The sequence below is a fragment of the Aquila chrysaetos genome, chromosome 25 (genome assembly GCF_900496995.4).
Source record: "Aquila chrysaetos chrysaetos chromosome 25, bAquChr1.4, whole genome shotgun sequence".
NCBI classification, from domain to species: domain Eukaryota; kingdom Metazoa; phylum Chordata; class Aves; order Accipitriformes; family Accipitridae; genus Aquila; species Aquila chrysaetos.
Window position 1 is genome coordinate 18,838,762 of NC_044028.1, and position 21,137 is coordinate 18,859,898.

The window sequence follows — 21,137 nt, forward strand, 5'->3', positions numbered from 1 at the left end:
CTTCTGTTAGCAGCCATTTGCCTTGGGTGGGGGGAGTGCTTCCCAATTTTCTGTTTTCTTGGATTGGGGAATTAAACCATTGCTGATGTGGTGCTGCTGCTGATGAGATGGGGGCTGAGGTGGCTTACGGGTCCCTCCATCGGGCTGTCCTTCCTTTGTGCGACTGACTTGGACGGAACTTGCGCTTCCCAGCTCTGCCGCAGCCTGGCTTGGTGGCCTGAGGGTCCCCCGGTGCAGAATGAGTACGTAGCCCTGTTTCTTTTGCTCCTTTCCTATATGCCCCTTGGGGTGCTGGGGTGTCCCCAGTGAGCTGCAGGGCTCTGCCGCAGCGTGTTGCGGTGATGGGCGTTTGTGCGTGGCTTGTTTGTGCCTGCTTTGGCCAGAAATTACTGCCTGCTGCTGAGATGCCTCTTTTCACCCAAAAGAGACCAAACTGAAAACCAATGTGTGTTATTCTCCCGGTCATGCCGGCGAATGAGGATGTGGTTGGACCTGGGTTTGTGCTGCTTGGGCAGATAGCCCAGCTGGCTCTGCCAGGACCACGTGCTCCACCGGTGAGCCACACTCTGCCCTGGGATATGTGGCTTCCCGGGTGCCTTGTTCGGGGCTGTGTGAGTTACGGTGGTTGCTTTCCTTGAGAGTTGTAGTTTTCTCTCTGTCTGTGGTGCCTCTTCTGCATCTGTGGCAAAGGAACCTGATTTGAAGTAAACCCCAGGCTGCAGGCAGGTCTGCGGCGCCAGATGTTGTAACAATGGGCAGATGCCCTTTGCAGGAGCTGTGACCGAGTGTAGGGGCTGTGTCCTGCTTTGATGCTAGGGACAGGGCTGTTGCCAGGGCCACAGCCAGGAAGCGGACAGAGAGAATTCATGTTTGTGCACAAAACAGCATGCAAAGGCTCTTTCATACAGTCCGTGACTGTCATAGCATGGCGCGGGCCCTGCTCTTCCATGGTCCAGTCCCCCTGCAGATGTCCAGCTGAGGCCTGCAGCCTCTGGAGTCGGAGGTTGGAAGTAGAGGGCTGTCTGCCTTTGTGAGGGAGAGGTGGGAATGACTGCTGGCTGGGAACAAAATGGAAGAGCTGCTGCTGTTTTGGGGAAGTGGTGATGCAGCCCAGCCTACCGGCATCTGCCTGCGGTGTGGCTGGCAACACTGCTCCTATCCTAACAGGCTGCTGGATGCCTGGGATGGCCCGGTCCTTCCCTGCCCTGCATGGGGAATGGACTGTATCTTGCTTCTAATGAGTTTCATCCCATCCCATCGAGTTGGCAGAGAAGGGAGTAGCTTGTTCCTGAGCGCTTGCCAATCCTAATAGAGTGAATGTTTTGTATGGACTTTGGGGCAATCCCAGCTCCTGCTGAGCAACAGTGTGGAGGGGAGACTGCAGAAGAGCAGGGCTGCATCCTCCCCACTGTGGCAGGCAGCCTTTGCCTGCTGCAGGCGCTCCCTATGGACAAAGTGCAACTCAGCTCCCTCTCTGAGCTGGGGGAGACTTTATTAGAGGCAGCAGTCCTCATCTGCCAGGGCCCCACCTCGAGCTGGCCTGTGGCTATTGGAAGAGTTTATGGCATTGCTCTTAATCCATGTGAGGTGCTCACCTGAGAGGATTTTGCTTTCATCCTTGCCTTTCCCAGTTGCCTGCTATTGGAAAGGGTGAGGGGATTTGGCAGCTTGGGCAGCCCCTTCAAGGGCTGTAGGGCTGTGCAGTGCATGGGACATCAGCGCTGTCCCTGCCCAGGGACATGGGGCTGCTCCCCCGGCTCTGTTAGCATGGGGGACAAGGTTTCCCCTCATGGCTGACTTGTAAGGAGGGAAAGCTTCATGCCATGTCATCCATGTGCTTGCACCGGTGAGGGGACAGCTGAGGGCAGGGGAGAGTGGGGAGAGCTTGGCCAGCATACTGCTGGGGATGGAAAGTCCTGCCCTGTGCCAGCTCCTGCCAGCTGGTCTGGGGCAGGCTGGCTGCAGAGGTTGGCATGGCTGTTTCTTCCTCCTCCGGTTTGCGAGTCAGTGTGCAAATGCCTGAGCAATGAATGCATAACTCTCACTTCCTTCTCATTAAGGTGCTGATTTTGTGGCAAATTCAATAGTTAAGGGCACAAAACTCTTTCTGTGACTATGAATTAAAAGCAAGAGCAGATAAACAAAACCAACCCAAGCTCCCAGGAATTCCTGAATGGTCTGTATTTGTTCTTGGCAAAAGGGGATTTTTCTTTCCTTTTCTTTGAAGGAACCTCCTGAAGCTGTTTATTTCCATACTTTTCTTGGCTGTGACCATTTTATGCGAAGAAGTCAAAATCATTAATGTAAAAAAATCAGTGGTTGCCATGCCGATGATCCTCACTCTGCAAATATTGCACAAGATTTGGCTAAAAATGTAATGACTTGAAACTGTACAAGCTAAACTTTCTTTTGAGAAAAGTGTGAATGTTTCTGTAAGTGGTCCTGTATGGGCTACTGGGTGGGTTTGCATCTCTGGCCATCAGTGCTGGTGTCCTGGTGTACGAAATAAATCCCCTTCTGGGAAGCAGCTGGTGCAAGACAACTGGACTAACCTGCGACAAGCATCCTTTTGGTCCTGTGTGCGTCTGGAGTGGTTTACCTTGTCTGATTGAACAATTCCCCAGGTCCTGTGGCAGCATTGGGAAAGCGGAAAGAGTAACCCAGGTTTTGTCACACTGGAGCTTTGCTGCTCTTTGGCTCTTCCCTGCAGCGGCAGTGCACTGGCAACAAAAGGGAGCCTTTCCGAAGGTCGGTTTGTGCTTAAGCACCCTCTCTGTGGAGGGGAAAAGCCAGCTGGCTCTCAGGAGTCAGCAGTGTGAGGGCTCATAGCTCCCTGGGTGCACCCTTCTCCAGCTTGTGGAGGAAGAGGAGGGTTCTCTTGGCCCAGGGGACCACGGCTGCTCACTGGGCTGTGCCTGGACGAGTTCCTGAGAGCAAACCCATGGCCAGAGGTGCTGAAACACAATCTTAGCAAAATGAGAGGCAGTATCCCACCATGAGCTCCTGGGCCTGGCTGTAAAGGGCAAAAGAGCATTTTCTTTCTGTTCAGTTTCAGTTGCATTGTCCTGGTGGCAGAGGATATGTGTTGCTGTGGTAAAACCTGGCTTTGGATGGACTGGGGAGGAGGGCCAGAAACCTCCTCTTCTAGCCCCTTGGTACTACAGTTCCTTATCCACAGCCACACATGGGTTTTGAAGTGTTCAGCACCCTGATAAGTAGATACTGTGTCACCTCCTCGCACTGTAGCAGTGAGCCCTGTACAGCTGTGTTACCATGTGTGTGGCAGTAAGAAGGGGTTTGCCCTCAGATGGTCTCTTCTTGGGGTGCCAGGACAGCGGTAACGAGCACAAACTGAAATGCAGGGAATTGCACTTAAACACCAAAATTGCTCTTATAATGAACTAGGCTGCCCAGAGAGGTTGTGGAGTCTCTAGCTTTGGACATATTCAAAACTCAAGCAGATGCAGTCCTGGGCAGCCTGCTGTAGCTGGCCCTGCTTGAGCAGCGGGTTGGACTGGGTGATCTGCAGAGGTCCCTGCTACCCTCAGCCATATTATCATCTTCATCCCTGAAACACCAGATCAAGCTGGTTCCTTTGGCTGCCACCATTTAAGGAACATCTCCAGCTGCATCGGCTGTTCCTTGTCTTTTGCTCCTCATTCGTTGCCTGAGGTGGGAAGGAGATGAAATGGGGCTACAATGGTTCATCAGCCCAGGTCCCATGTGTCTGCTGTAGCTGGTGTATGGGGCAGAGGTGGTGATGTGATGGGAAATCTTCCTCTTTGTGGTGAGCTGGTGGCTGGATGAAGCACTGTCTGGAGGAGTCTGGCAAGGGAAGGGACTATCACGAAGTGCCTAGTTCTCTTCAGTGTCGTCCTCTGCCTACAACAAACCTCCGTCCCTGGCTGTTAGAGCAGCACAGACAGAAGAGCGGAGCACCTGGGAGAGAAGTGATGAACAATCTTCTCTGGTTCTGGTCAGGATGCCCTTAATGGCACTGGGAGTTACACGTGTAGTCTCATCCCATCTGCTGCGCTCTTTTTGCCTACATTTTCCCTTTTAGATTATCTTTGCAATCTGCTTGACTTGAGTATGCAGAAGTTTTCTTCCAGACTTTCTTCTTTGTCAAAAATTTTCTGCTTCCCCTGTACCTCACAAGCCCAAGGATGCCCCAGCTTTGCTTTAGCTTTCCAGGCAAACCAGAGAAGAGCATCCTTTGGCTGAGAGGTGTTAGCTTATAAAGTGAGGGGGCAAAACAGTTTTGTAATTAAATGCCTAACACTGTCCTGCATTCTGGATGTTAATCATAGTACTGCTGTGTTGTGAGGATGACCAGGAGGGGCATGTGTGACGTTTTATTTTGTAGGTCATTTTAAGGTAAATCAAAGAGCTGCTCTGCAGGCTTGACTTTCCAATACCTAATTTGTCCAAGTGATTCTTAACATTGGGTTAAGCTGGAAGATTTGTCCAGTGCTTAAGGGCAAACCCCATTAGCTGTGTCATAAATAAAACTTCCCTGGCATCTTTCTCCATGTCAGGCACAGTGATTAGAGCCTTAACTACTTGGCTGAGGTTGCAGTCTCCAATTTACAAGCAGAAAAATATTTCTAGCTGAAACTGGGGTTTCCAGGCTTCCACGTGACAATTGTCCTGGATTTTGCAAGATTTTCTGAAGGTAAATAATTTTTGGCCAGATGCTTTCTGCTGCTTTAGCAGCCACAGTTGGAACAGGAGCAAGGGAAAGCAGTTTCCTTGGTCGTGTGCATTAAAACAAATTCAGAGTTGCAGTCCTGGCTTGGTGAGAGTAGGTTTCCTGATTAGCAGGTGTGACTGAGGATGCAGTTCAAATACTTCTTTTGCATCAGTGTCCAGCTCTAGTGAAGCAAAATAATGATTTGCAAATAATGTATGTTTTCCCCCAACAAATTTGCCTTGAATATAAATGCTGAAGCGGACAGCAGTTACACCGTGGAGACTGAATCCAGGCAGATACTTGTCTGAATTTCAGTGATGCTGAAGACTGGCAGCCACCTTTTTCTGTCTATCACAGGGTAAATCTGCAACAGGCCGCTTAGTGATACGCACAGTAGGGTTTGGAGGCTAAAAGCAAAGGTGCTCTGAGCTGAAACAGATGAAAATGGAGCAATGTTGTGATATGGCAGAAAAAGCACTGAGATGCCTCTCTTTAGTGGGGGAGTTTTTCTTCTATTGTCCCTAATGGAGGAAGACTTACTTTATGCTAAAGCTTTCTCTCGTGACAGCTTTTTGCACTTCCCTGTCCTCCCTGGTTTTTGCTGTCAATATGGCTGTGGACAGCAGCAGCAGCAAGCATCCTCCCAGGCTTGGTGGGCGCTGGGGTCATAGCCTGTGTTGTGCCATGAGTGGGGTTGAGGCCTGTGCTGTGGGAGGGGGTTGTGGCTCCCCTGAGGCTCGTGTGTGCTGTGAGTCCTGGTGCCTTAGCTGTTCCCCTTGGATAGCAAAGGCTTCACCCAATGACAGTGTCTGCTGATGGTCTTACCCCATTTATTCCTTTTCTTTCCCCTTTCCATGTTCTTCTCTGTAATGACAGGCTAGCCCAGCACCAGGAGAGTCTGTATATGTGGTGGTGTTTTTTTTTTTTCTTTTTTTTTTTTTTTTCTCCTGTAGCGTGACTGATCCACACCAGTTCCCTGCTCCTGGTGGAGGGTTTCTTTTTCTCCAGTTGTTCATACTTCTGCCTTGGCTTCTGAACAGGGCATCTCATCTCTCTTACCATACCAGGTTGCAGGCTAATGAGAATACATCCATGTAATAATAAATGAACGTCAGTGTGGCAGCAAGTAAATGCATTGGGCGTTCTTGCCAAGCTATGCATATTTACTGAGGTCTGGAGAAAGCACTAATATATTTTGGCTGCTAGTGCCAAATAGAGGGGAGGGAGGATATATGAAAGTAAAAGCCCATAGTTCTTGCTTGCACATCTACTTTTGACTGCTGAATAAGAAATTAATGTAATCCATTAGCTAATGTAATCCATTACCAATCCAGTGACTGATAATCATCTAGGAAGAGGACAGGACATCCCAGTTTTATGTCAGAGGTACCAAGCAAATGAAGGAAGGTTTGCATCTTCACAGAGAGTGTGGTCTTACACCAGCGTGCCCAGGCTCATGGTTGCTGAGATCCCTTAAACTGAGCTCATTGCTCAGTCCTGAGGGATGGGATGAGCCAAAGCCACCAGGTGGGACTGTGCTGGACCAGACGTCTCTGCAGTTGTTGGCCCTGTTGGGTGGGAAGCGCAACTGTGCTGGGCACATGGTTGTCCTTCTCTGCAGGGCTCAGGGCATCACTCACCTCTTGGTTATGTGCTGCTGATTTCCTGGGCTCTGTCCGTCTCACTAATGGGCAGGGTCTCCATCTCTCTCTCCCTTCCAGCAGCACAGGGTGTCTAGCGATGGTGGAGCACGGAGGTTTGCATTGCAGCGCACGATCTCTCAGCCGCTGGGAGCTCAGGAGGAGCTGCTGTGGACCCTGAGGCGAGGGGCGGGATGGACCTTGTCAGAGGGTGAGTCAGAGCTGTGCCGTGCTCTCTGTCTTTCACTCACTGATGGTTGATAGGAGGCGTGCTGGTGTTTGGGGAAGCCGATGCCTGGCCCTCCAATGTAAGCATTCAGCATGCACGATACCTTTGTTCCATTTTCATATTGCAAAGCAAACTGCTTGGAGGGAGAGACTGTGTCTCACTGCATGGATGAACAGTAAATGCCATGACTGAGGGCTTGCAGCCTTTCCGCACCTTTCACCGTTTTCATACAGCCTGACAAATGCCTGCTGGTACCACAGCTGGGCGCAGCACTTGGATGTAGTGGTGGGAGCTGTAGGGAGTGCTGGGCAAGCGTTTTTTTTTTTTAATTGGAGTAATGCAATGTGAACTAGCTGTGACTAAGGAAGGTGTGAATGACAGGGTTTGTACCAGTAGTGGAAACCTGGTAGGTACTGTCAAACCTGATGGTTTCACTGCAGCAGTGGTTAAATATGTGTATTTAATCTCAGTCCGTTATGTCAGCTTTCCAGAGTGAGTGTTGTGTAAAGAAAAAAAATTCTTCCTGATTCCCTTTATATCTGTTCTTGTTTTTCCCATTAAGTTGTGGGGAGGATTTGTCTTTTCAGGGAGGTTCCCCTGGGAAGCGTGTCCTAGGCTGGGCTGTCCTGGCTGCACAGAAGCTGTTAGTGGCCACTATTAAATGCTTCCCACCTTTAAGATCTGTGCTGAGATCACCTGAGGGTGATCGCACGGCTGTGGAGGTAAGCATAGTGCACACGCTGGTCTGTGTCTCGGCACGAGCGAGGATAGGCGGCCACTGGCTCGCTGCAGGCAGGAGGGCTGCTCTTGTCCCGGAGCTGGGGAAGGGAGGAAATGGGAGAAAATCTGTTGTCCTTGGGGGCTTGTTTTTCTGCATATGGAAATCATTGCTGGCATGGATGTGAAGTTCAAGCACTGGGAAGGGACAGGTTGGGCCAGGTCTGAGGGCAGAAGTGCAGACCCTGCTTAGGTTACCCCTGGGGAGGAATGCTTTTGAGCCCCCAGCTTTCTGCTGGTCTGGGGGCAACAGAAGAACACGGTGATAAATGGATTTAAGCTGGGATGGGTCAAACCCCTCTTGGCTCAGTCTTCCTGTTGCTATGAGTGTGTGTTTGTGGACCGGTGCTGAGTGCTTGCACTAGAGAGGACCTGCGGTGGGACCCGCAGCTTGTCTCATGAGTGGGGCAGGCAAGAGAAAGGGAGCGTTTGAGACTTCTGCTGTCATCTGCACGTGGATTAGAAACCTCCAGGTGAAAAGCAGCCAAAGCACAGACTCCAGTCGTTTCGCTATCTAGTCTTTTCCCCAAAGCTAACTTTGCCTTTTCAGATACAAAGGCCGGTTTGTCTCCCCCGTCTTGGCAGGGCTCACCATTGGCTAACGTTGTCTTTGTTTGCCACAGGCTCATGGAGCTGCAGATGGGCTGGGGCGAGCAGCCTCTCAATGCCGGGATTGTTTGCGGCCACCCCCACCTCACTTGGGGGGGCCAGGCAGGGTGTGCTTGCTGTGCCCCCCACCGCCACCTTGCTGCTGCTTCAGGCCACTCCAGGTCCCCAGCACCCCCACGAGCTAGGCAGTGCCCTTGCGGCACAGAGCTGTTGTGCTGAGTCCAGTCCTGCCGCCTGTCTGTCCCTGACCGTCTTCTTGCTCCCACAGGGAGCTGTCTGCTGGGTGTCCACCTTCTCAGAGAGGGGAGGAAGATTCATCCAAAGGGCATTGACCTCAGCCTTTGCCATGTGCACTTCTGCCACACGGGGAAGAGAAAGGGGTGCTGGATATCCCCACTCCAACAAGGCTTTGGTGCTCTTGCCATGGGGCAGAGGGATGGAGCCCCTTGGAGGACTGTGTAGCCCACCAGGTGGAGGGACTGACCCTCTGTGCCGCTGGTCCCTAACTCCCTGCCCTCCTCTGGGCTTTGTTTGTCCGTGTCTGTCAGAAAATGCAGGAGAAGTTGGAAAAAACAACCTGTGAGTAGTGAAGGGACGAGCTGGGGGTGCTGGAGCTGGCATGGGAGCTTGGTGGCAGATGTGGTAACTGCGTGCAGTCCCTTCTCTGAATGAGAGTATGGACTGCAGGGTGCCTAGCAGGTTAAACTGAAGGAAGAAATAAGGTAGTGTGATGTTAGGGAGAGCTTCTGAGCAGGCTGCCTGCGGAGGATGCGGTCTTTGTTACTGGTGCAAGAAGAGGTCGCGTGAAGCAGCAGAGTAGGAGGTGGGTGCAGCACCGGCTGTTTCCCTTGCCCGATTCCTGCCACCCTCCCTCTTTGGGTCTGGTTGTGAACACCTCCTCGGGGCTGGACCTGTTGCCCAGAGGGTTGTAGTAATGGTGGTGAGGGTTGTTTTAACACGTGTGAGCGAAGGGGAGAATAGGTTTCTATGGGGTCACTCCACCCCAGGCTCTTGGCAGGCGTCTGGTCCCTCTGTGTTTCCTTCCTGCACATCCTGGCTGTGTGGCGATGGCGTGGTGGGGGGGGGTGTCTGGCAGCTGTCACTTGAGTCCTCTGCCTCCTCTTCCACGCTCCCACACTGGAATTTCTGGCTGAACCCTTTCACGGAGAAGTGGGAAACCGCAAGCACTGACCCTGTCTCTGATCCCCCACGCAGCCTCCCTGCTTCCCAGATGGGGGTGGGAGGAGAGGAGGGCAGCACGATGGGGAGTAGTGGGAGCAGGAGACTGGGGCTGCCGCCGGGTGGGTCCCTGCGGGACCGTGGGGCGGGCGCCTGCCGGGGCGAGGGACACGAGAGGGCAGTGCGGTACCGCTGCTCACTCGGCTCTGGCGCCCGCAGAGCGGGGTGCGCCGCTGGTACCCCTCAGCTGCGCTGCTCCACCCTCCCACCCTGCCCTGACCCCCGGTACCCTCCTTGCACCCCAGCTCTGTGTGCTCTTCCCACAGTCGCAGATCTTTTTGGGTGGCCAAATACCTGCATCTGTCTCAGGGAGGATCCATCTTCTTAAATGATTATTCATTTTTACAAGGGTTGTCTCCTGGGGAGGACAGAGCTAGTGCTTTTCAAGCATCAGATACAGCTTTTACCAAAGGGAGCAGCTGTCACCCAGCGCCTTGCAGTAGCTGTTGCTGTCTCTTGGCAGGGCACCACGGCTGGAAACCTGCCTGCCCCTTGTGCTGTCGGGCATGGTGATAGACGGTGCTGCGTGAACGGGCTGAGAGGGGCTTCACGGAGGGCTGGCCTTGCTTGCTGGTGCTGTGAAATGTGACGCTCCTGGGGCTTTTTCTGCGTACTTCATCCCTGGGTTACAGCTTTGAGAAGAGGGGAAAAAAAACCTTAGCAGAAGATGGCGGTTAACACATCAAAGGCATTGAAGCGGGAGAGACATAACAAATATAATTGTCATAAGGTGCTTTCGTCTCTGCTTTGGAAAACGAATTGTGTGAGAAGGAGAGAGATGCTTTGCACAAAAATTTGGGCGATGTCAGAATGCAGCTGTGGTGTCAGCCCTTGTCAGGATGACAAGGTGTGATTCTCATCCAAGCTCTTGCTTTGGAGGTGCTGGCCCTGGCTGGGCAAAGCAGAGCAGGGTATTAATCCCTTGGAAATGAACAGGAGGCAGACCCCTAAGGCTCTTCTTTCTTTCCTTTTTTTTTTTTTTTTTTCCCCCCCTCAACCCTCCTTGTAACGCTGACCTAGAAATTCCTCGCTCCATTTGCTGAGCCGGCTTAGTTAAAGACTTGACTAATTTCTGGAGGTTTAATTATTCAGTGAGCATGGGGAGGGAGGGTAATGAATGCTCCCAACACTGCAGGCAAGCCAGGCGCCTGCTGGCCTGGGATGCCTGGCTGGGGGACGGGTGCTGGCCCTTCCCCAGGGAGCTCCTGCCACACCGCTCACCCTAGACTGGGCACATCTGCTGCGCAGGTGTGTATTGGGGAGCACATCATGATGATTTCTGTGTGTTGCTCTGGTCCTTTGCTTGTTTTTACTCCGTTTAAGCAGGAAACCAAGTTCTGGCCTTGTGGTCTTCAGTGACACGTTTTCAGCTTGTGCTGCTGTTCTTCCTCCCTGGAAGTCCCTGTGACTGATGTCCCCAAGGCCCCGTGTCAGCCGCACCACTGCTCAGCTTCCCTGTTCGGGGCAGGCACCTCCACCTTGCACAGAGGGCCTTTGCTGCAGGGGTCTCCAGAGTTCCACAGAGAAGGGCTGTCAGCAGTAGATCTGTGACAGTGCTGGGACTTGGGGGATCCTCGGCCTCTGTCCTTGTGGGTGGGATGATGCTGGCCCTCCCTGCAGCTGTGCCTGCATCCCGCTTGCTGACTTGTCCGGGGCCACTTTGGAGGGAGTGTGCAACAAGCTGCAGTTTGGGAAGTACTTGTTCCTTTAAAGCCATGCTGTTGTGTGCAGGATAATTTCTCAGATGTGCAGTGACAGCAACTATTTTTCAGGTTGCAAATAGCTATGTGCCCTGGAGAGCATATAAGAGAATATATTTCCTTGATCTCCACAGGCTCTTGATGCGCTGGTGAAAGTGGATTCCCTGTTTATTAGCAAAATAAGGGCAGGCTGGCAGTTTCTTTCCTTTACGTGCTTCTCTGCTTTCCCTATGGTGTTTTGGGAGGAAACATGGTTAAGAGGTCGTCAGCAGCAGTAGCACAGGTGTGTCAGTGTAGTTGGTGCTTTTGGACCCAAGATACATCAGTGTGGGTTTACTCTGATGCTTGGCCCTTTGCTACAGTTGTGGGAAGGTGGGAGTGCAACTCGCAGTCTTGTTGGACTGGCTGCAGCTCTGCCATAAAGCACCTGGAATGAACGTGTGTTCCTTGGGAGAGTGCTTATGCAGAGTGATTTTTTTTGCTGCTGTATGTTCCTCTGCATAAGGGGTTTTGGCAGGATGCAGTGTTTGTCCTGGACACCTTAGTACCTGTGACAGGCACAACTGTGCCAGGAAGAGCCTGGGCCACTGATGGGGTCCTGTAAACCTGCTTTTTAGAAGGCAATACCTGAAACTTTTGTTTCCCTGACCTGTTGTGAACTGGCAGGTTTTCTAGTAGTGACCATAATGCTTTTGCTTGTGTTTTGGCAGAATCACTGCAATAAACAGTAAATGATTTCATTAATAACCTGCAAATAGCTGCTCAGCAGCTGAGCTGTGAGATCTGTCTGTGCGCTCACTCCTAGACTGAAGAGAACTGCCAAAAAGTGCAAGTGTCCAACGCTGACATGTTTAGCTAATAAATACTGTGGGCAGAGCAGAAGTGTGCAGCTGCTGGTGCTGGCTTGCCAGGCTGCAGTGACCCGGCTGCTGAAGTTCACCCCCCCAAATCGGCTGTTTTCACAGGGTGTGTGGGCAGAACACTGCACGGTGGGGCAGGCATCATGGCTTTGGAGAGAGGGTGTTTCCCTGCTGGAACCATAGTTGGTGCTTATAGCAGAAAAACACGGGAGCTAAGGAGTGCTCTGCCTGCAGCAGCCCCCTCCCTGTGAGCTTTGCAGGTGCTGGGTGGGGAAGCCAGGGGATGTTGGTAAGCAGCTGCTGTCACCCTGCTCCCCCAAAGGTCCAACTCAAGTGCAGTGCCACGCAGTCTGCCCGTGTCTCATGCACAGACTGCAAGAGTTGGTGTTTCAAACCAAGTGGTCTTCTCAGGTGGTCCACAGGCATCTCTGTTTTCCAACTTTTCTTGCCATTGGAGTTTGGAAATCTGTGGGCATCCTTGCTTTGACCAAAGCAACTATGAATTTTATTTCCTTCTGGAAGTCCACCTTCACCTGAGTCCTGCAGGAGCTTCTACACATGCCTCTGAGCTATGAGGGGTTTATAGTGGGTGAGGAAGGGCTGGGGAGAGTATGTGAGTGACTCAGCTTCCCCCTGCAATGGGAAGCTGGGAAGATCTGGAGCAGGGCAACGGGGGGCGGAAATGAGTGAAGGACAGTCCGTGAAGCAGGGCCCTACTGGTGCAACACCTCTGTCAGCACACAGGACCATCATGGAAACTTTTCTGATTTAGTGCACAATTCTGTGTACTTTATAATGCACATGCCAGGCTGCTGGGCTGTGTTTATGGAACTGAGCCAGCCCTGTGGCAGACCACAGGGACCGACACTGCAGAGTAGTGCTTGGCTGCATGAGATGTTCCCAGTGCCAGGCTGAGACTGTTGAATGATATTTCTAGGGAGCAAAGCACTACAGCAGTGAAGGTGTTGGGGGGAGTTGCTTCAAGCAGCGTTCTTTGAGGTGCATGCAGTGTGTGGGAAGCAAACCAAAGAGGTTCACTGCAGTGGCGTGTTATCCCATGTGTGTCCACACTTGCTGGGGGGAGAATGGAGGACTCTGCAGAGATGTGTCAGTCGCCTGCCCTGTGAGTTTGTGAAGGTGCCTGGATCTCTGCAGTGTGGAGCCTGGCATGGCATCTGAACCAATGGGTTCCCTTGGAAAGGAGTGGGAATTGGCAGCTGTGAGTCCAGAGAGCAGCACAGCAGTGCCAGGTGTGCAGGTGGCTGCCCTGTTGTGGCTGATGCTGTGGGTCATGCTCAGGACCTGGGAACTCTCCGTGCATCTGTGGTCCACCCTGAATGAGTTCAGGGGTCTCAGCTCAGGTTTCCTGGGAAAACTATCTCCAGGTGCATCTTGCTGTGTGGATGGTTTTGCTAGACAACAGGGCTCTGCGGATACTAATGCAAGCTCTGCTACATGAACTCTTTCCCTGCATGTTTCCTTTGGTCAAGTCTGATGTCTTACTGATCAGCCTCCATTGTGGTGAAGCTGCTGAACACTCTGAGGGGATGTTGGAGCTGAATTTAATGTAGCCAGTGCTGCTGTCTGCAGCACAACACTGCTTCTTAGAAAGAGGCACTTGCTATGCTCTGAATAATGCTGTATTAAACTGTGGTTATCTCCCCAAAGTAATAAGATGCTTTAGCATATGGTTTTCCTGTTGCTGTGACAGCCTGCATTCCTCTGGTCCCATTGGTCCTGGGTGAGGGAGCTGGGGTTAATTCCTGCTTGTCTGTCAGGAGAAGCACTAGCTAATACTTTGGATTCCCAAAGTGCCAAGGTGCTGCAACCTTGGTGGGGACGGGGGGATCAATGACTGGCATGTCTCTTGCTCTTTTCTGGAAAGCAAGACCCCGTGAGGTGTCGAAGGTTGCCTGCTGCTCCTGGCCTGGGGCTGTTTGCCCTGCTCCGGTGGCCTCCAGAGCCCCTGGATGACAGTGGGGAAACAGTGACCGACTGCTAGCCGGTGTTGTTTTACTTCTTGCCTTGGAAGCAGGGAGTGTCTCGCTCTCTGCAGGCATGGTATGGCTGTGTCTGCACATTTGCTTTACTGCTAATAGAGCTGCTGCTTTACCCATTGGTTCCTCTATCCAGAAAAGGCTCATGAGAGCAACTGCAGCTTTCCCTTTGCTCTACAGAGCCTATTTAGTTTGCACGTATTGCTGCAATGATTGCTGGATTTCATCAGATGAGAAGCGCATCTTTCTTAATAGCCTGTGTAATTTCTTCCGGAGGGACACATTGCATTAAATCTTTAATCCAGCAAGCTGCTAAGGGAGCACGCTCAGACTCCATGCATTTGCTATTGATCTCTTACAGAGCCCTAATGCTACTCCAGGGGCTTTACCCTTTGGAGTAGCTGGAGCTGGCGCAATCAGAGCCTTTGTTGGGGAGCTGGGGAGGCAAAGGGTTGCGTTGCTCCTCTGCTTTTTCCCTGTCCTTTGCTGTAATGCCACATCCGTTGTGTGCCAGGGAAGGCAGGTTCCTCTCTGTGCTGTGTGTACTTGGGTCACATCAGCTGGGGCCTGTGCAGTGTGAAATAAACTGTGTAGGAATTGAAATGTGGTGTTGGAGGACTGCTACCAACAACCCTGTTCACTTCTACCTTTTATTTCTTTTCTTCCCATCTTCAAAAATCCATGCTTGCCCCATTTTCTTAAGAGTTTCAGGGTTGCTGACTGTCATTTTGGATAGCCTTTTTTATAAAAGGCGTTTTGAGAATCAGCTGGTGCATTGCGGAGCCTAATGCTGCCTGCACTGCTCCCTGGGCACGGTCCAGCCACGTTGGGGCAGGAGAGGGAAAGGGCTGTGCTGGTCCAGCTTGCACTGCCCCATCCTACTTCTGCTGAATTGACTTTTATGTTGCTTTCTGCTGCATGCCCTTGCTTGCTCTGACCTTTTCTTCCTTTCTCTCCCCTGCTTTCTGTCCTCACAGCCTTCTCTGCAAAGCGGGAGTAATTTGGGAGGAAAGCCTCGTTCATTTTTCATGCTCAACCACCAGTGTAGCTGTTGACTGTGCTGGCAATTGCCTTTGGTATACTTTTACAGAGACAGTGACCTGTAAAAGAGTAAATCAAAGACTTGAAGCTAGTGCCTGGGGTGTACCTTAATATGGTATAATCTCCTCTTCTCTTCCTCTGCAAATAGTGGGCAGATAGCAGAGACACATCTGCAAATCAGGCAGAGTTCAGCCACGGGATGAAGCTTACCTGAGAAGAGGGCGTTGAGGATGGCTGGGACATCTTTGGACTTGCTAGGCTGGAAGAAAGTATATTAAGCCTGGACTTGCACAGCTTAGCTCCTGTAGCTATAGTTCTGCATGAGGCCTGTCTGTTGATGAAGATGGTTTGCATCTTTGTTTTATTTTTTTTTTTTTTTTATTTTCATGTTATCTACTGTTATTTGCATCTTGGCACCTTGAAAAGGTCTTAGTTCTCAGCATCTCTGTGTGGTTGTGTGGCTGGGCTCTTGGGATGCCAGCACCTAGTCCGGGCCAGAAGAGCCCCGTCTCTTATCTTGCTCCAGCACTGAACTCACTGCCTGCTTCTCAAGGCGATTCGGAGAGATTTGGGCTATGACCAAATCTCACAAGCAGTGGTGCCTGATGCAGGAGATCAGCCCCATGGGTGATGATTGGTATGGACATAGACACTCCAGTCCTCTGGGCTGATGAAGTGACTGTAACATGAAAGCTGCTCAAATTGCCAGAGCTGCCCTATTATTGCTTAATCTTATTCCTGAGCCCTGTGGGGCTTCTTGTGCTGTTACAAGTGCATTCATCCATGAGGCTTTCACAGGTCTGGCTGCTCTGATCGCACCGTACATCTCCGTATATCTTGGCCACTATTGGCCTGCCAGCAGATGTGTGCAGTGAAAACGTGGCCTATTTGATGTCCTCTGGTACTTCCCACCTTCACAGCTTGTTTTAAATTTTTCCTGTTCCTTGCACTAGCTGCAGAGTGACCTTTTAAAATGTGTTTTCCTGGATGTGTGTAAAGGTGTTACCTGATTTTTAAATTTTTTTTTCTTCCCAAAAACATATGTGGAGTGCCTGTTCTGCATCCCTGGGGGTGGGAGGAGAGGTCCACAGCCATTTGCAGCACTCAGGGGAGGACGTGGGTCACGCTGGCTCTGTGACTGACCTTCCTGCTGGGCGAGAGGATCCTTCCCTGGTGCATCATTCCTGCTTTAACCTGCTGGTGTGGGGACGAGGAGGATGGCCCTGCTCAGCGGCATTCCTGCCTGGTCACCCCATGGTCTGTGTGCAGCATTGTTGAAACCTGCCTAGTTGGGCAGGGAGATTTTTCACAGCAGCAGCCGGTGGGACACCCTGCTACAAGCACCAAGGGAAAAAACAGCCCTTGACCTCTTCAGCCACATCCCACTCTGTGCCAAATCTCTTGCCAGCAAGGAGGCCCAGGGCATGGGTCGCCGTGTACCACTGTGGTTCCTGGTCCTGCCGTGGCCCCTGTAGCAGAAGGGAGCATGTGTTTCACTGCAGATGGAGGAAATACTAGGCTTTGTTTGGAAAATGAATGACTGGAAAGACACAGCTGAGTTGGAAACAACTTCTAGCTTGGGCAGAGCCTAGGGATATTAGAGTGAAAAAATACCAGATTGTTTCTTACAGCTTGAATGCTGCAGAGCAACACAGGGTGGCCCGTGGCCATTGTGGGTGCTGGTTGCCCACGTTGTGTGGCCCTGCTCTGTCTGTGCTCTGCAGCAGCTGATGCAAAGAAACCCCAGGGACAACCTGCACCAGGTGTCCTGTAGGGATGCTGCCTGGACCCGAGCTGAGGGTAGAGCTGTTGTGGGACCAGTGGAGATGAGCCACATGATGCCACGCTGGGCTAGGGAAACCCATCAACTTTGGCTTTTAAACTGTGTCTACCCAGGTTCAGTTTTTGCTTTTTATGTGTTAGCAAAGCACTGCTGTGGTCACACTCCAGGTGCTTTAGCAAGACTGTAGAGAATGATGAAGGCTCCTGATTTTGGTGGGGTTGTGACTTCTTTTTCCAGAATTTCTTGGGGGGTTTTGGGAGTGAGGGGTTTTCCCTGTGTGCCCCAGGCACCAGCTGGCACATTTGTGGATAGCAGGTTGGGGGCTCACAGAGGTGCTTGCTCCTTCCACTGGAAGTGGAGGCTGAGGTGGGTTTGAGGGTCTGACAGTGGATGTGACCATGGTGTGACAAAAGGGTTGGTCCAGAGTGCAGGGACCTGCTGCTAGTGGGCTGGGGACTAAAGCAGAGGCAACCAGCACAGGGACAGCACGGAGTAAGATGTAATCTTCCTTTTTTCCTTCTTGTTTTCCTTCTTTTCCTGATGAGGTGTCACAGCTGGGGAAACCCCTCCTGTGCCCCCAAAGCCAAGGCAGCCTGTCACGCAGATGGGGAGCAGCCCTTTGTGAGGGGAGCTGTTGGGGCCTGGGATAACCTGCAGCAGAGGAGTAGCTCAAGAGACCTTCTTGAGCCCCTCCTGGGAGGGAAAGCAGCACCTTTGAGTTTTGCCTCCAGGCGTGTGGGAGGGGGCATATCCTGATTTTAATCATTTGGGGATTGCACAATGCTGAGCTGCACCACTGAGCTCTGCCTGCCTCCGGCAGCCCAGTGGTGATGACGTCCGAGGCAATTCCCTGTGGCCCATGGCCAAAGGACTGGTCTCTGCCCCAGTTAGTTCATCCGCGGTTCTGCGACATCTGAGGTCGGGGGACTTGGATTGGAGGAGGAAGCAGGGAGCTCGGGTTTGTTGTTGTGTTGTCATGATGTTCCCTGTGACTCCCACCTATTGCTTTCGCAAGCATCGGGCGATGAGAGATCCTGTGGCCCTGCCCAGGGTGAAGCAGACATGTCAGTTGCGGCTCATCAGCGTTTGGGAGGCCATAACACAGCTCACAGATCTGCCAGAGGTGCCAGCAGAGGCATCCTGGCCACTGCCAGTTACTGCATGGGACAGTGAAGCTGCTCAACCCCGCAGGTAACGTGGTGCTGCGTCCTGCCCCATGCGCTGGGAAACGTGGCTAAGGTGTGACGGCGCTGGTGGTGTCTCTGCTTGTGCAGAGATGCACATCGTGGCTGACATAAGGTTCACAGAAATGTGATGAACAAACCTCTCTGGTATTTCAAGCTTTTTTGCCCTCTTTGGGGTGTTAAGGGATGTGCTGCTTTGAGGGCTGCTTGGTGTTTTAGCTTAAGACAACCTGTGTGCATGTTTATGTTGATGTGTAGCAGTAGTACACACAGTAGATGTAGTAAGAAGCCTGTTCTCAGACACCCTTGTGATGCTGGTTTTTAGGTATTTGACATGAAGAACTGTTGACCTTGGTGCCTTGTGCTCCACCATCTCCTCTCCCACAGCAGCTGGTAACTGGTGAAGAAGTTTCAATTTCCAAATTGCTTTATCTTTTAAGTGGAAGGTGTATTTCCTGCCTGTTTTTTGTTTCCCAGCAGTGGCTGTGCAGAGCACATGCTGTGAATTATTTTTCTTACCATGTTGATGTCATGGGGTTGGAGGTTTGGGGGGCATTGCTGCTGTGAAGCGTGGCTGTGGTACTGGACCTCCTTCCTCCACGCTGTAGGCAGCGTGCTCTGCTTGCTGGCTTCCCCCTGTGCTACCCCTGTGTCAAAGCACAGCTTGACAGACCCCGGTGAGGGTGTTTGTAAAAGGTGTTGCCTTACAGTCTCTTTGGGGGAGGGCATTGAATTATGGTAGAAATCCAGTGGATCCTTGACCCTGACTGTGTGGTAGAAACACGCATGGTTAAACCCTGTGGCCAGATAGCACTCAAATGTTTGGGTTTTTTTTAATGTGCTTCATTATCTGGTTGTCCTGGATGTGCAGTAGTTATGCTGCCTTTCCTCATGTGGTCCAGGGTCTAAGATCCTAGGACGCTTTGCAAGGGCTGGCATGGTGTCCCCCCACAGCCCTTCAGGGCACAGCTTCACATTGCGCATTGTCTGGTGGATGCTGGGGAAAGGTCTGGACTCCCATGCCCCCAGACTGAGCCACCTCCCTCCACGGCCCTCATGTCAGGTCCAGTAGTTGCATGGCCCTGGGATGAGTCAGCTCACTCCTTTGCTGAGTGCTGAGGGAGTGTGGGTGGACTGGGTTGTTTTTTGGTTCATACCAGACCAGCTCAGCTGACTCATCCCGGGGGCTGCATGGCACGTTTCTGCTGACAGTGTTTTGAGTTTTCTGTTATGATTTCTGTTCCCAGGTGAGTGACTGGGACAGCAAGCCCCACAGTGTGACACAGATGTCTGTCCCACAGCCAGTCCCTGTAAGCCTGCCCAGACACCTCCCCAGCATTTCCTTGCCCTCTGCCAGTAGCATGGCAGCATCCTTTGAGGGCAGCAGCAAGGTAAAGGTAGGAATAGAGCATCAGCTGCAAAGATATGGGCAGAGGGTGTGGGATGCTGACAGGGTCTCCCTCCCTCTCTTCATCATTTTTCCCCAGCAGTAGAAACCTTGGTCACGCCATACAAGGTTACAGTGTTGGCCTTGGACCATGTGTTCACAGCATGAGCATAACATGGGTGTGTGGAAGAGAGTTCTGGAAGCAGTGAGGCTCCTCAGGGCTTGTGCAGACTGACCCGCAGTGCAGCGGCTCATGCTGGAAGATGGGGGACTTCCCGGGAGCCTGGTGTGCAGCTGCCCCACAAGGCCACAGCTAATCCCATGAACTTCCAGGGACTGCAGGTATCACTGATGTCCCAGGGCTTAAAGAGCTGATGTCTGTCCCCTAAGCAGCTCTTTGATTAGAGGTCTTTCACTACTAACTATATGGTGAGGATCTGAGCAGGGAAAGCAATCACTTGGAGTTGTATGGCAGTGGAGATCATCTCAGGTGAGGAGTCTCAGTTATGCAACTTCTCATTTTGGTGGCACTGACCATCTGTGTAATTGTCTTTGTTCTGCCTGATGGGGGCTTTAAATATTTTTGCTTATATTGTGAAGGATATGATGAGATCTGGTTTGTCAGTCTTTTTATTCTACTGAAATAAGTCAAAGTATTTGTTTTCCCTTGGGTGTTATTTGGGTTCTGTACTCTGTTTGACAGTCCTAGAGGTTTTAATTTTACAACTAGCATTTTGGAAGTTTTAGAGGCTTGTTTTTACTTTGTTTTAATTAAATTGCTATAACCTAGGGGAAATCTTTTGGCTTAATTTAAACGGAGAGTCTTATGCTGAGTAAATCCAACATTCCCATCTATCTGATGATTGTGCTGTTCAGAGTTTTGACATAAAAAGTTAAAATTTGACTCCAGGCTTGAAAGTTTGCAATCATTGACTGCAACAGGCACGGCCAGCTCTGTGTCATAAGAGGATTATGTTAATCTATTGTTTGGGAAAGAAGCTGAGTTTTTAATAGACTCTATTTTGATGCAGAAATGGGATAATTACTGGGTGAGAGGAGAGAAGAAAAAGGTTGGAGTAGAAATGTCCTTCCCTGGTGTGTGTGGGTGTCTGTCGTTGGAGCCTTGGGCTGCAGCTGCTGAGGATGACTGTGCCCCTCTGGGATGTGTGCCTGGCCCTGGGGAGCCCTGTGCTCCCTGTGGGGTGCAGTGCTTATTTGGGGAGTGGGGAGGATGTGCATTCCTGTGGGGTCTGAGCACTGTCTCCTGGGCAGTGCCGGTGCTGGGGCTGGGCACCTCCCCACCACGCGGACCCACAGGTGCTGGGCTGGGTCTGCTGCCTGTTCACAAAGATCCAGGCCAGTTTGGGTAATGAAGCCCTGGGAAGGGGAGCTGCTCAGGACCGTGCTGCTGTGCCTCAGTGGAAGGACTTCATACAAGTCGGAGGGAAGCTTGAGGTCGCAGATAAGTAATTTCCCGGAGGGGTTGTTGCATTTATCCGTAATTCACTTCAACTTCAGGCCATGAAGAGTGCTTGAAGGGAGCAGGTCGGAGGCTCATCCTGCTCATTCTGGTGTGTATGAAGGTGACCTCCCTTGCCGGGCAGTTAATGCCATTTTTGCCAGCTCTTTCTCCAGCCCACTGCCGCTGCATGCTACCTCCTCGCCGAGGCGAGCCCCCAGGAGGGGTCACCCCGCAGCCCGGCTTTGGCTCAGGCAGTATCCATCAGTCACAGGTGTTTTAGGAAGCTGCAAGCGAAGTAGTCAGGGCAAAGGAAGCAGCAGAGGCTCGGTGAGCAGCAACCATGGTGTATACAGGAGCAGGGAGAGTACAACATGAAGTGAAAACCGCACAGCTGGGATGTCTTAGCACCGCGGGTTGGCAGCCAGGCACAACCTTTCCATCCCTTTTCTGCTTCTTCTGGGCTCTCTCTTTCTCTGACCAGGCCGCTGCAAGTCCTGGTACCTTTTGGGAGGGGGGAAGGAGATGGGGTGCCTTCA

The 21,137-nt window shown here is 51.8% G+C and overlaps 1 protein-coding gene across 5 annotated transcripts in view; it reads left to right on the forward strand.

Annotated features, from left to right (window-relative positions):
* Positions 1–21,137, forward strand: part of LOC115335940 (ankyrin repeat and fibronectin type-III domain-containing protein 1-like) — a 258,206-nt gene that overhangs the window by 26,358 nt on the left and 210,711 nt on the right. For 3 of the 5 annotated variants that reach the window (XM_030002301.2, XM_030002302.2, XM_030002304.2), the window contains exon 1: positions 17,508–17,759. The exons of 1 other annotated variant lie outside the window; for it this stretch is intronic. In XM_030002301.2, coding sequence (XP_029858161.1) covers positions 17,545–17,759 — 215 coding nt within the window. In that variant the 5' untranslated portion in view covers positions 17,508–17,544. Of the gene's footprint in view, positions 1–6,496; positions 6,545–17,507; positions 17,760–21,137 lie in introns of those variants that run through there. One more of the 5 variants, XM_030002305.2, reaches the window with a different exon arrangement.